Genomic DNA, 14,806 nt, shown 5'->3' with positions numbered 1-14,806 from the left:
CATGAGGAAAAACAACCATCAAATATAAAATCTAAACCAGAGATTGTTCAGATCAGAAATGGAGATTCATGTATTTGAAATGTTCAGCTCCAGGAGAAAAGTATGGGAGAATCTATCAAAATGATGTAATGTGTCTAAATGCAGCTGGTAATTTGGTAACATTTTCATGCCGGGCCAGTGTCAAGCTGTGGACAGAGGGCAGTGCAGCAGCCATTCCCCCCTTGGCATGAGAGCTGGGGAGGTAGAGGTCCAAACACACTGCAAGGGAAGCTGTTTTTGAGCGAGTTAATATACGCTGGTCTTGCCATGCATTGAAGGTTCTTTTTCTGTGGTAGTCGATGGGCTTATCCATTGTGTGTGTGAGATTAAGTGAAATTTCCTGCCTGAACCATAACATCGCTTGATGTCTAGTGTTGTTTTGTTAGTGAGCAATTGCAGGAATAGTAAAAGCACAATATAATTCTGTTTGGGGGGTTTTGTGATCATTTGCTCTCAGTAAACTGATGTGTAGGTAAAGTGTACTTATTTTAAATTATCATATTTACAGTGCAAGCTCAATCAAAATCCCTTGCAGTTGATGCACTAGACCAATGGTTATCAAATCTGTCCTGGAGGACCACCTACCATGCTGGTTTTGGTTCCAGCTGAGCTCTCAATTACTTAATTGAACCCTTAATTTAACTAATGGTGCTGCAACCATGCTCTGAGGTATGATTAAAATGAATGGATAACAAAATATAATAAAATTATAATTATAATTATAAAATTTCTGAGAAATTATCAAATTGAATAATGACTTCTGCAGCTGTTTGTAATATGATCACAATACACATCCTTGGTTTCATGTTATTTTATTATGGGTCATATTTTTCAAAACTGTTCAGTTCCATTCTTGGTTGCACTTTTTTGTTTGTACTTATTTCCAGATGTCCCTACAGATTTGCAACCAGTGGAAAGGTAAGAATATGCTCTCTTAACCTGACATTTTAATGTAGTTTGTCTAAGAAGTGGATTCTCAACTGCAGCTCTGGTTTTAATGACAAAACTGACAAGAAGTCCCAAAGCTTAATTATCTTATCTAAGAGGTTTGAGGTGCTATATAAAACATTGTCAAAAGCTTGTTGATGTTGCCTAGAAATGTTTGTAAAATATAATCTCAGTACATACTACCAGTGTTCACTTATGGCTGTGAAACCTGGTCACTTAATGCAAACAGAAACTGCAGACGATACAAAGAAGCATGGAAAGATGTCTGCTTCAAATAACAGGAGAAGCTGTATATTGAAACAAGTGGAAACATATTGGGGAGGCCTTCATCCAGCAGTGGATCGATATGGACTGATGGTGATTGTGAATATATATGTATAAATATTAAGTTTGTCTTTGTCTTTGTGTGTGTGTGTATGTGTATGTAATAGTTCATATTCATAAACACTGTAGAAAACAAGTGTAAGAAATCTGATGTGCAAGAAATCCACAGGACCACAGTGAATCAATGAGATATTTATTATATAATGGTAATAAAATAATATGGAGAAACAGGTGACAGAGATACAGAGGATCATTGGACTCGACAAAGGTTTTGAGCTATGAGTAATATATGTATGGTTATTTATAGATTGAGACCTCGAACGAGAACAAAGAAAAGTCTATATATGTGTATAAATTGGAAGAATCAATGAACATGCAAGGCTAACAGATTATACTGCCTACTGAATAATCAACAATATAGCTAATGAGTAAATATGTCAAACCCTCTGCTACATTTCCACCTCACCACTTCTGTGACCTTGTAGACGACTCTCAGAAAAGTGCATTATCAATATAGTCATGTTTACCTCATTTCAAGGGAAATCAGATAGTCTGTCGGCTACAGACTTCTCAAGACACAGAAGGAAAGGCAGATACACATAGGCCCTGTATGAGCCAAAACAAATTAATTTGGATAATTTCAATATAGCTGATCAATTCTAGTAATTCTTACACAAGTAAATTATAAACTGTATGGATTTAAATTAAAAGCCCCCCCAAAATTCACCATTTGAATGCCATTATATTTTAAATATATATGGAATTAAAATAAAATAATTAAACATTCCAAGAACTGAATATGAGATTGTGAAGATTCATGTTGTTCCCGTACACAGACATTTTATTTCTTAAGTGTTTTTAACTCCTCAACCCATTTATTAACATCATTGCTAAAGTATGTATCCAGGTGCTTAAACATATTATGAACTGCAGTCTCTGTCTGACAAAACTCAACATAGTTTCTGCCATCTTTTAGCCATAGGAACAAAGCTTGAGGATCCAAGTACACACGATGTTTGTTAATGTCTTCTATCAGCCTACTGATCTTTGTTCTTTTGGTTTCCAGAGATGGATGATTAAGACATTTTCCTTTGTAAACCTCAAACATGTAGTCCACAACTTGTATCTTGAGGTCTCCAGTAATTTTGTTAAAAAGGTTATTATTGGCCTGGATATAGATCACTTCTTCAATCTTAACTACCCATTTCTGAATATTTTCTTTGTGTTTTCTAGTCATCTGGATTCTAAGAGGATCTGAAGGTGTTAAAAAATTGAAGGCATCACTTACACAAGTGTTGGGAAGCGCTTCAATGACACTGAGTGGATCAAGGTTCAACTTTGAACTAATGAATTTTTCAATAATTGATCAGAAAAACTTAAGCAAGTTGTTGTTAAAGACATGCTCCCCTCTTTTAGACCTATTCCTTTCTTCTTTTTCGTCTGGTATTTCAATGCCTTGTCTTTTTAATTTCTCTTTCAGTTTTTTGAAAGAGTCTAGAAGGGTGTCCTGGAGGTGTTGGTACGATTCAAGTTTCTTAGTTTCTGCACTTTGTGAGGCCTTTTGAGTAGCAGTTCTGGTTGCTTGGATAAATGTGTCTTGTATAGCTGTTGCAGTATCACCACTTGCTCCCTCAACAGTGATAGATCTTGGATCAGAAAAAAGTGAATCCCCAGCTTTCAAATTCTGAGCTGCCGTTAATACAGAAAACACAGACGGTTGTTAATCCAATCAGCTGAAGTATGTCAGACAATTCGATTGTTATAAGACCACTGGTATTTTGTCTTTTTTTTTATGAATGAGTGCTGTATTTTTTTAATTGTTCCCCACTGTAACATTTAGTGTTGATAAATGTTGTTGTGCATTGGAGTGAAACCGAAGCAGGAAATAGTGAAACACTGAGTACAATCCTACTAAATAAAAAATCAACAAAACCAATGCCAATTGAGTTCTGTCTTCAACACTTCTTATATTATTAGAGATTTTACAAGTACCCGTAATAATAACAATATCCCATACAATTTTCTTCTTCTATCTATCTATATATCTTTCAATCTTATTTTGTACCTTGTATGTCACATATTTTCCAATTCCAATTCATCATACATTAATACATTTATGGTTGTTTCGCAATTATATAATCTACTTTCTCCATCCTAACGTCCTGATTCTTACCAACTCCTCTACTGTGGTTTTATCTGTGCCCAGCACCGGTATGTCACCCACCCAGTTGATCCACACTGCAGCTTCAGCCATGGTGGTGGAGATGCAGACCTAGAAAGACAGTGGCATTTATATATCATCCTCTGTAGAAGCCGCAACTGTAATCAAACCATACCATAAAATACGCCACAACCTACTTGTCATTTTATATAGATAACTGGAGATATCACATTGTATTAATTGATGATTCCATTGTTCTATTGTTAAGAAAACCGTGAGATTGGATGCAATAACAGGAAGACACCTTTTTCTATGAAAATGAGGACACCCCACAGATGGACAGCCCACACTCCTCTGCAAAGTTTGCAGTTTCGGAAGCTTGTGATTGGATCCTTGATGTAACACACCAAGTCATTTGATCTATAAAGCTATAAGCATTTAGATAAACTTCGCACGTGATTCTTCCGAGCTTGTTAAATAAATTTATTATTCTCTGTACTTCAAAGCCTTCTTCACTTCTTCCAAAGGTTCTTCAGTGTTAAATGTGGCAAGTAAGGTATTGAGTTTTCCATAGTCTTGTTGGATTGTGTGGTTGTGATGTAGAATGGCAGGCCAGGTAGTAAATACCAAAGTGTTTGAAAACTCATAATTGAATTTATGATGTCACATTTTATTTGGATTAATAATTATTATTAATATAAATAAAATGTGACATCATAAATGAATAAATATCATATCATATTATTATTATTATTATTATTATTATTATTATTATTATTATTATATTGGTGAACTGGACAGCCCAAAAGTTAGCACAACAAAAATATGAATGAATCAAATCTGAAAACACAGCTCAGTCTTTAAGAGTTATTTTAAAATCTGTTATTTTAAAAGTTGGTTAATCAACCTACCCAGACGTCTCACAAGCCAGTGACTTTGTATTCTGATATTTCCCCTTTTCTTTGTGTTCTTTGGTTTGCAGTAGCTGCCTGATAGGTATTCAGAATATTTGCAATGCAAAACACAACCATATAAAAGATAAGAGTTATGTTAATAGGAGATAAGAAAATAAAATCAGTTTTTCTCAGATATAGATGTATGTTTAGCAATGCCAAGTTCCTTTTAACATTTCTCATGTGGTTTGAATGGCACAAAACAGCATGTTTTGTGACTACAGAGTGCTTTGTAGAAATACAACACTGCTTTAGAAGATTATTGAACGTCCCAAGTCATGGTTGTTAAAGGTAAATTGATCACTGCACATCACAAAAGGCTCAGGAATGTTATTAAAATATGCCACAAATAAATTAATAAAAAATAATATACATGACAAATTATAAAAGTAAGGATGCTATGCAAAACTATTTAATAACAAGTTGGATGTTTTAAAAATCTTTTTGCTCAAAGACACCTGTATTTTTTATTTATTTTTTGATATATCTTCTTACCTGACAATGCACAATTTGAAGGCAACCCTAGAGTGATGGGAAATACCCCACTTTACCAATAGGCGTCCACGATAAACGTGTCAAGGCAACAACAACAGGCCTTAGGACACAAAAACTGCTTTTAATTTCAATCATGGGGGGTTGGGGAGGATAAAATGCATGTTGCAAATGTGCTTGGTAGGGTCTCACAGGGTTTTAAAACTCTTCTTCAGAATATATGCAATGCTATACACAAAAACCCGTTCAAAAAATGGTTAAGAATATAACGTAAACAAAACAAAATGCTGCCACAAAATATACTAGGAAACATGTACCAGACAAAATGCTAGTTGCAAGCAAAACAGGAATGGCAGGAGTGTCAGACATTGTCCTCTTTAATCTGGGTCTTAAATACAATGTTTGAGCCACGTAAACTGAACGAATATGCTCGTTTCTTACGTTTCTCTCTGTCCTAGTCAGGCCTGTCATATCGAGAGACAAACATTGTATTTTTACATAGGTCTGGCTTTCTTAACTTTTTCATCAACAGTATACTGTAAAGGACGAGCCTATATATAAGATATAAATGTCTGCGAGTGTTTGTATTTCTAGTTTCGTTTTCCAAAGTGACTCAGATTGAAACTGAAATCAAAAGAATCTGTGCTTACATAAGGATTTGGAAAGGACTCAAGTATCATCATATATAGACAATGATTGATCGACTAGCTGCCAGAATTATATATACTTAATTAGTAAATTTTCCCTTGCATACCAAAGTAATTCCATCATGATTTGCAAATCATTTGTGTTACACCTTAGTCCTATATAGTTTGTTCAAAATAAGGATACTTCACAGCACAAACATCAGTTTCATAGGGGAAATGATCAAGGCAACAATGTTTGATTATCCATTTTTTTTTGTTTTTTGTATTTTTTATTGACTGCTTGTGTATGCAGTCCTGCTGCTCTGAACAAGGAAATAACAAAGGGGACTACCTACGCAATGGGAAGTGGTGTAAAAAAATCAATTTCAAAGCTGTAAATAGGCCCATGTACACTGTAACTCAGGCAGGTCATTGCCTGCTTTATCTGACCGATCGCACAGGTAGACCTCCTCTTTTGCAGTAACTATAGTTCAGGAGAGACCTTACAGATTTGGGAGTTATTTTCTTTTTCTGATGACTAAGGTTCATACAAAACCTAGTATTGTATTTCAAGCTGACAATAACTCCCAAAGGAATCTATAGGATACCAAGTACCCAAGCCTTTGCAAGGGAGGACTGCAGAAAGAGCCTATGGAGACCATGTCCGAGGTCTGCAGTCTACACCTGGACACAGATTAACCATATCTGGTTAGGGAACCACCTGGGCGCCATGCCCAAAGGGAGATGCAGCTGGAATGGTGCAACCGTCACACTCCCTTCAGAAAGAGAAGGCCCCAGGCACTCACCATCAGTATGGACATGGCACACAGAAATGGCTGCCAGATGAAGGACTCTGCCTCTACCTGAGGGGCGTCCACCAGGCCGGAGTGATGCACTCTCTGTGATGATGGTCACTTTGCAGATGTACCCACAAGCTGTTGACCAACCCCTTTATAGGCCTCGTTTGAAGTAGGGGTTTTGCCATACAGAAGATCAAAGGCCCTGCAGACTCTGACAGATTCCCACTGAACAGAGCAGATCACTGCAACTCTCCTGGCAGTAAGGGATGTGGAAATGGTGACCAAGTCCAGCCGCAGTCCTAGGAATGGCACCTGCTGCATTGGTGTAAGATAGCTTTTCTCCCAGTTCACCATGCTGTATACAATCAATGAAAACAATCCCCATATGCAGACAGAATTGAAACAGACTTCAGAAGGATAGTAGGATAGACAATTTCACAGACTCAAGACATTCTAATTACATACCTTGTAAGCAAATATACATTCTTGATTATTATTATTATTATTATTATTATTATTATTATTATTATTATTGAATTTGAAGTAAATTGCATATGTATTCTAATCTAAACTCATGTTACATTAGAGCTAGTAGAGATCATACCATATGATGCTTTCTGTACTTTCAAAAATACCATGTTTTAACCTGTCAAATGACAGACAGTTGTTTACATTTTAAAATTGTCTTCCAGACAGCTAATGTTTAGAAAATGATGAAATCTTGGGATCCTGACAAGTAAGAAAAGGTATGTAATACTATATCGACAGGTTTGTTTAAACCCTTTAAGTAAGCATGATGTCCGATGATTGTCATCTTAAGATTAAACCTCCTGTCTATTTGCCAATACTTTGAAAAAAACTTTTAGGTATGTGATAAGTAAAGAAAGTTAACATGAAAAGATTGCCTTTCTCTTTTTTTTAATGAACAACAGATATTAATGCATATTTCCATTAACTAGTCTGTTTCTGGACTCTTTAATAGCTTTGACATTATCAGGATGATTTCCTCTGAGAACTTTTCATTAAACTACTTTTTAAAACCATTAAAAACAGGGAAGTTATTATTCTGTTTGTCATGATTTCAGACAACTTAATGTGGAGGTTAAGAGATGTCTGTCTCCTTGTGAAATGAGGAAAATTTACATCAATTTTAAACCTGTACAGTACAACGATATAAAACCTCCACTAAATATTGTGTTACAGTTAATAAATAGATCTGGTCTTCTCTGATATTGGGGTGTGTTTAGCTGTACCCAGTTCTGCTTTTAGTTTCACATATCATTCGAATTTAGCAAACCATAGGGGAGACCGGGGATGACTGTAACACATTTTGTCTCAGCACCCATAACTCGCTGAGGTTTTGTGTTAGATCTCTAAAATTTTGACACAAAGTACCCACATCTGTCTACTACAAATAGCAGTGATTCAAACATCTGCAATAATATCACAGACTTCATGAACTGTTTTCATATACAAGGAGTTCCATTGTTACAACCTTCCCCACTACTGCGGTCAGTTGTAAAACATGCTGGGGTAAGTTGTAACAATAAGAGGGAAAAAGCAAAAATTGAGACCACACCATACAATGTGCATTAGAAGTGGTTTATTAAACATATGAAATTAAAGAACAATGTCAGTGTGTGTGTGTGTGTGTGTGTGTGTGTGTGTGTGTGTGTGTGTGTTTGGGAAGGTTTTTAACATATAGTGAATGTGGATTCATATAATGGGTAAAGTCTTAAACATAAATGTCATAACGTAACTGACTTTACACCATACAACATGCATTAGAAGAACTTTATTGAAGAATATATGAATGAACAGTGTCATTGTGTGCTTGTGTGTGTGTGTGTGTGTGTGTGTGTGTGTGTGTGTGTGTTTGTGTCTGTCTTTGACTATGATGTGTGCTGTTCCATCAGTTTAATTGTAACGCTGTAACACTTTACAGTATCTGCTCAAAGTGACATGGCAGATAGAATGAGCCTTGGCGACAGATCTGACTGAGTTCCACTGTCTGACCTTATCGGCAACCTTTTTAAGGATGTTTGCAGGCACACCCCTGTCTGTCTTTCTTTTCCACTGTCTAGGCATGCTGAAAAATAAATAAAATAGAGAAAACATTCTTAATTGTTATTAAGGGGTTTGTTGTAACACTTTTTTAAAAGTGTTACAATTATCCCCACCCCTGTCAGCCATTGTTTAGCCAGCTGTAGTAGCATGTTGGTTTGAAATTAGCATGGACGGAATGCATCCCATTTTACCTGAGAAACTACTGTTTAATCTAATACAAGTTATATAATTTTAACTTCAACAGTATCAGAGCTAATCAAAATATACTAGACTTGGTCCAAAAAGTTACTTTCTTACACCAAAATCATTTTTTTGGCTGTACAATTTGCACCTTTCTTCACACAGCCATGACATTGCACATGTGTGATAAGGAAGGAAGTGTTCATACACATAATTGATCATATGACTCTAACCTTATCCCTGAATGATGGAAATGGTGCTGTTACAACTATCCCAGTGTTTCAACCATCCCTGGTCTCCCCTACTTTTAAATGGATGTTTCAGAACCTGTTTCAGAAGGCTAATGTTGTCACTGTTTTGATCATATAAAAGTTGTGTTTCCTTTTTTAAAAGCATATACTTACCGTGTATATGGCTTGTTTCCTTCTTCACGAAAGTCATGATTAGTCTTTATCCTCTGTGCTTCGTCAATGAGAAAAGAAAATAGGTATTTTTTAGTCTGTTTGTATATCTCGTCACATTCATCGATTGTGTTCTGCAAAGCTTATACACTTTTTATTCTCTTGAGCTACAGCAAATTATGCTGAATTGAACTTGAACAGTAAACCATCGTGTATTAGGTTATATATCTAGGGTATTATTAAATATATTTTTGTTCTAAAAATAATAAATTTGGTTAGCCCAAATACAGCGGCTCAGTTTCCATCGGGGTCTTGGGGAAGGTTGGAGATTTCTTACGGAAAGAAATATCATGGCATGATCACAAAATAACATATTATCTCACTGCACTCTGTCATAATTTTAGGAAATAATTCAGTCTGGAATAATAATATCGTCTAGAAGAAAAATATGTGCTTTCCCTATCAGAGAAGTGTTTGTGTCTCCAGACATCACCAGCATCATCACACCAGACTATTGAAGAGGACTACATCAAAAATAAAACAAACTCCTTTCAACCTTGCTGCTCTGATTGTGATTCATCATTAAATGATATTGAAATGCTCAAGCACATCTTCATAATCCCACAATGCTGACATATCAAATTACTACGGTCTCCAAAAAGCCTTGGACGTAAAAAAAATGTGATGCCATCAGCTCCTGTTATCCTGGTATCAGCACCTCTTTAACTAACACACCCTGAAAGCCTTCTCATGTAAATGTGTATTTTTTCCACTAAATGATTACTTCAAGCTCCAAATCAAATCTAATTTGGATACAAAGCCCAGCTCCACCATCTGCAGTTTTTGCTTTGATTTTAATTTGAGCCAATAGTGTAGTGATCCTAAGGTCTGAAATGATAATGTGACTATATCACTTCAAAATCTCCTGGACACTTTGAGACAGACCAGGGATTGAAACTGTTGAAATTGAAAGAAATGCTCAATTATTATACATTTGCCCAGAGAAATACTCATGTCTAATTGCAGTGCATGACCAACCAGCTGTTTAATTTTCAGACGATTGTTCATGGTGCACGAGCAGAGCAGTGTTTCTGATGTTATTGGAAAATAAATTCAAAGCCCTTTCTGATTGAGGTTATGATTTAGGGAAATTAACTTTTCGTTTTTTGCTGTTGTTCGTTTTTTTTCCCCACAGGCCAGCCCTGATGCCAGTACGTGTTTTGATTTCTTCCAAGGCATCACAATGGCATGTTGGTTTTGTGATGTTATGAAGAGGTTTTGGATGATTATTAAAAAAGTATTAAATACAATCAGAGAAGCAAAGTAAGATTGTTTTGTATGTAGTCTTGAGTTGCCCTTTAATTTCTTTTGACATGACATTTTGATATTCCTATTTGATTTGTTTAGATTCAAGGAAATACCTGACTTCCACTAATATATATATGTTTTCTTTTTCATTAGAGAGTGCTTCCAGCAGTAATAGAAGGGTACCTTCATTCAGTGCCTACAAATTAAGAAACATAACCTCTTCTCCTGCTAATGAACATTCTTCAATATATATCTGTCATACTTACAAATCATTTATGTAAGCAGCTGGAAAGGTTTGTCTTTTACCAATTAAAATGACAACCAGCTCGAGTTTCCATTCAAGAGGCAGTAGTTTAATTGAATGAAAATATTCTGGTATATTTAATCCTCAAGTCTAACAAAGGGCACCAAGACTGGAGGATTAACCCTACCCTCCCCAAAGCAAAACATTTATTCCTCAATGGTTCACAGTGGACATGATTCTGTTCTTGACATAAGCTTCACTTTTTTGTTAATCAAATGCACTGCTGGACAAAAATATAAACTTTTGATTCACAAAACCCAGTCCCACTCAACATGAAAGTATTTCAAATGCTTTTTGTAAAATTCTAGCCTTTTCTTTATACACATATGAAGATTCTGTCATAAAGATCATCATACCCACTGTGACATATTGAAGCAAGTTTGTTTTGGTGCTGGTTTGCATAATCTGGTTCCAGTTACCTTGTCAGCATTGAAGAATTGATAGATTTCAAGATGTTGTAGCCAATAGACCTGACACCCTCTGTCATTAATCTGTCAGACACCTGCATTTTCTTTTTAAAACATCATTCAGTTATCATGAATATATTAATTAGGGGACATTTCTGATGTGGTTTAGAGTACTAACCGCAGGAAATGGCTTCTCTGGGTGTCTGGGGGGTGGGGGGGGATCTTCAGTGGGACAGCCAAGTGCCTACTGGCTTTTCCCCCTCATTATGGACATAACCTTGTTATCTATGTGTAAACATTTAATCTGATATATTGGCATTTTTCCTAGTTAAATACAATGGAATAATTTACTATCTACTACAAAGTTTGTAATTGTGCTCTGTATTTCTATGATAACATCTATGATATTTCTATTATTACTACTGAGTAGAGGATGACTGATACTTATCTGAATCATTTTTACACTCAGGTGTTAAAGTACTCCATCTTGAAATTAATGCAATATATATATATATATATATATATATATATATATATATATATATATATATATATATATATATATATATATTATATATATATATTCCCGTTTCAATATATGAATAGTTTCAATATATGATCCATTATTCCATAAATAAAAGAGCCTGGGAGAAGAAAAAAATGAAAATGTTTTACCTTTTTATTTTATTTTCTCCGAGTACATTATATAATAGTAAACACTGAAAACGTGAATTGCTCTCTGAGGGACATTTCATAACCAACCAATGTGACAAGAAGTGCTATCAACGAAAACTATCCTGTCAAACTGCACGAGCTGATGTCTATTAAATGGACAAATGAGACAATACCATTTTTATATAGTAGTAAAAATACACTTACACAAAACGAAAGAAAATATATACTATATGTAAACTTTAAAATATGTATACAGTTTATCTTAAATGCCATCATTTTCCAATACAACACATAATCCCCAAAGCAGTTAAAGTACTGATGCTAAGATGCCAGTGATTAAAGACAGGATCGCACTGTACAGTAGACTTCATCTGTAGGTTGAATGAGTCTCAGACAAAAGCAGATTGTCTTTTGCGCGTCACAAAGCAGTATTTTTCATTCAATAACCTATTTCAGATCCGTAAAACTGTCTTCAAAACGTGTTGAATATTTTCGTCCATCTATACCTCAAAACCGTACCAAAATATTAGATTATTTAAAGCATTTCCAAACAAAACGTATAAGCTTTACTGCGTAGTGGAAGGCACTACTTCAGTCAATATACAAATAGCCTATTCTATTTTTTTCTCCTCACTTTCCCACGGAATGGGATCGTGCTCCTCTGCCGCAGTTGTGTTTCTCCTCTCCTGCCAAAAGTGTTCAACGTCTGGTAATATCCTGCCTGACGCATCCTTATGCACCTCGGGCTTGGCTGTAGGGGATAAGGTCTCCAGGTCCTGCAGTGAATTAATGACGCTGGCCCCCACTTCTGCTCCGTTCTCCCCCGTTTTGGGACTGCGGCTCCCTGCGGCTCTTCTGGGGCCCCTGCAGGTGAGGGCCGCCCAAACACTGCCGATTCCCTCTCTGAAGTCTTCGGACATCGCCAAGAATATGATGGGATTGACAGTACTGCTGACATACAGGAACACCTGGGCGAAAATAACGAAGCCGGGGGGTGGTTTGTGCCCGTCGCCGTAGCTGTGCCGTGCCCATGCCCATGCTGTCCACTCCGGGAGCCACATCAGCGCATAGGCGCAACTGACACACACCAGCATCAGGGTGATCCGTTTGCTCTTTGGCCGGGGGTTCGTCGTTGGGTTTTTTCTCGGCTTTGTTCGTATCATTGTTTTTGTGTAGCACGTAACTGTGAAGACAACAGGTATCACATAAGCCACGGTGGGGTATATCTTGCTAAAGACGTTCATGAAGTTTGAAGCGTAAAAAGGGACTTCAAAGACGCACAGGTCAACGCCCTTGTACTGCTGTACACTTGTGAATATCATGTGAGGAAGGGGTAAGACAATAGATACAGTCCATACAGAAAGCAGGGCTCCGATTAATCTCTTTGGGTTAAAATGTATAAACTTTGGAGGGTTTAACACGTAGTTATACCTTGCCTGGCCCATAGCAGCTAGGGTGAAACTTTTTGCGACCAAGCAACAGTGCAAAAACCAATCCACCGTCTTGCAAACAAAGCTACCCAAAGTCCAGGACTGCTTGGAGTAGGTGACAGCGCGCACAGGGATGCACAGCAATACAATCAACAAGTCGGTGGCGCTCAGATTGACGACAAACCCATTCACGACAGATATCTCCCCTTTCCTGAAATCGTGAATAAAAACTACCAACACCAACAGGTTCCCCAAAAATCCGATCAAGCAAATCCCCGCTAAAATAACAGGGAGGACCACGGTGACTTCCACGCCTTGTAAAAGTTGGATCCCGCCGGCGAAATCTAATTGTGAAGTGTTCATGGTCCCCACCTCAGGCATTTGCATTGTCTCTTAGATTCAGAAAATGCTCTGTCGGGTTTTTAAACAAGAAAAAATACAATCGTTTCATCAAACTTCCCTGGTTTAAATGTTAGGACGTGCAGGCATCCTCCAGGGTTGCTCACAGCGGCTGAGCTGTTCTCCAGAAGCAGATCCCGGCGCTCGGAGCTGTTCACGGATCATGTGGTGCTGAAAGCCGGGCCAGACGCATCTCCTGGATGCCGAGGCGACAAACGGCTCAGTGAAAGTGCTGGGTTGCAGGCAAACCTTTATATGTAGTAATTAAGTGTCGTCAAGATCTCACGTCATCAGAATACTGTCGGACCTAGGAACAGGTGGGTGAGCAGTGATTGAAATAATAGGGTCTGTCTGTTCGTTTGTTTGTACGAGAAAGTGTTTGTCTGCTTATAATATAAACAATATTATTAGAAATTATAGAATTTTGTTTTGGTTTCTTTTTTAGATATAAAAAAATGAACTAATGAATTGTATAAATTCACTGTTAAGCAAGGCGACATTCTAATACGAGCAAAATATTCAAGTTTGGTGGCTTTTATTTGTGAATGTAGTCATTTTGCTTTAGAAAGGGTTATTTGGAAACTGAGGATATGTAGGTAGCTCGAGTTATTATTTTAAATCGTTGCCCAGGGTGGTTTATTCATGTTGAATACACGCTTCCCTTTTTCCAAATGGCTGTCACTTGCACACAGGAGCTGCCTTTTATAAAAATTAACAAACACAACACAACCACCAGCCGCTTCTCGCTCTGCCTTCACGGACTTCCATTTTCAATATAATAAGTTACCGAGAGACTATGCAAAAAACTCACCTCCTTCTGGGAATCAATTTGTATTTTACTGTTCACTCTTATACTAAAACATAAACAAACGCTTCATCTATCATTAACACTTTTAACCCCGTATTCTTCACGGGTATTGATGGTCTTGGTTTGAAAAAATAAATAAATAAATAAATAAATGTATCTCTCGCATACACACACACGCATCAGCAAACTACATTACTTTGTACGAAAATACAAATATAATAATAATAATAATAATAATAATAATAATAATAATAATAATAATAATAATGCAATATTTCTGTTGTCTGTCTTATATTTTGTAAGTCGCCCTGGACAAGGGCGTCTGCTAAGAAATAAATAATCATAATAATACCAGTTATCGAATGATTATTATTATTATTATTATTATTATTATTATTATTATTATTATTATTATTATTATTATTATTATACAGCTGATATACCCTTTTTACAGTCCATGAGTCATTTAAAGTCTTATGACCAG

The 14,806-nt window shown here is 36.5% G+C and overlaps 1 protein-coding gene across 1 annotated transcript; it reads right to left on the bottom strand.

Annotated features, from left to right (window-relative positions):
* Positions 1 to 11,693: 11,693 nt before the first annotated feature.
* LOC136763993 (G-protein coupled receptor 151-like) lies at positions 11,694 to 13,721 on the bottom strand. Its single transcript, XM_066717822.1, has one exon. It carries the CDS (start codon positions 13,500 to 13,502, stop codon positions 12,297 to 12,299), a length of 1,206 nt encoding a protein of 401 aa, XP_066573919.1. The 5' UTR covers positions 13,503 to 13,721; the 3' UTR covers positions 11,694 to 12,296.
* Positions 13,722 to 14,806: the final 1,085 nt, after the last annotated feature.

This window comes from Amia ocellicauda, chromosome 12 (genome assembly GCF_036373705.1).
Source record: "Amia ocellicauda isolate fAmiCal2 chromosome 12, fAmiCal2.hap1, whole genome shotgun sequence".
Taxonomy (NCBI): Eukaryota; Metazoa; Chordata; class Actinopteri; order Amiiformes; family Amiidae; genus Amia; species Amia ocellicauda.
This window is presented reverse-complemented; position numbering and strand designations above follow the sequence as displayed.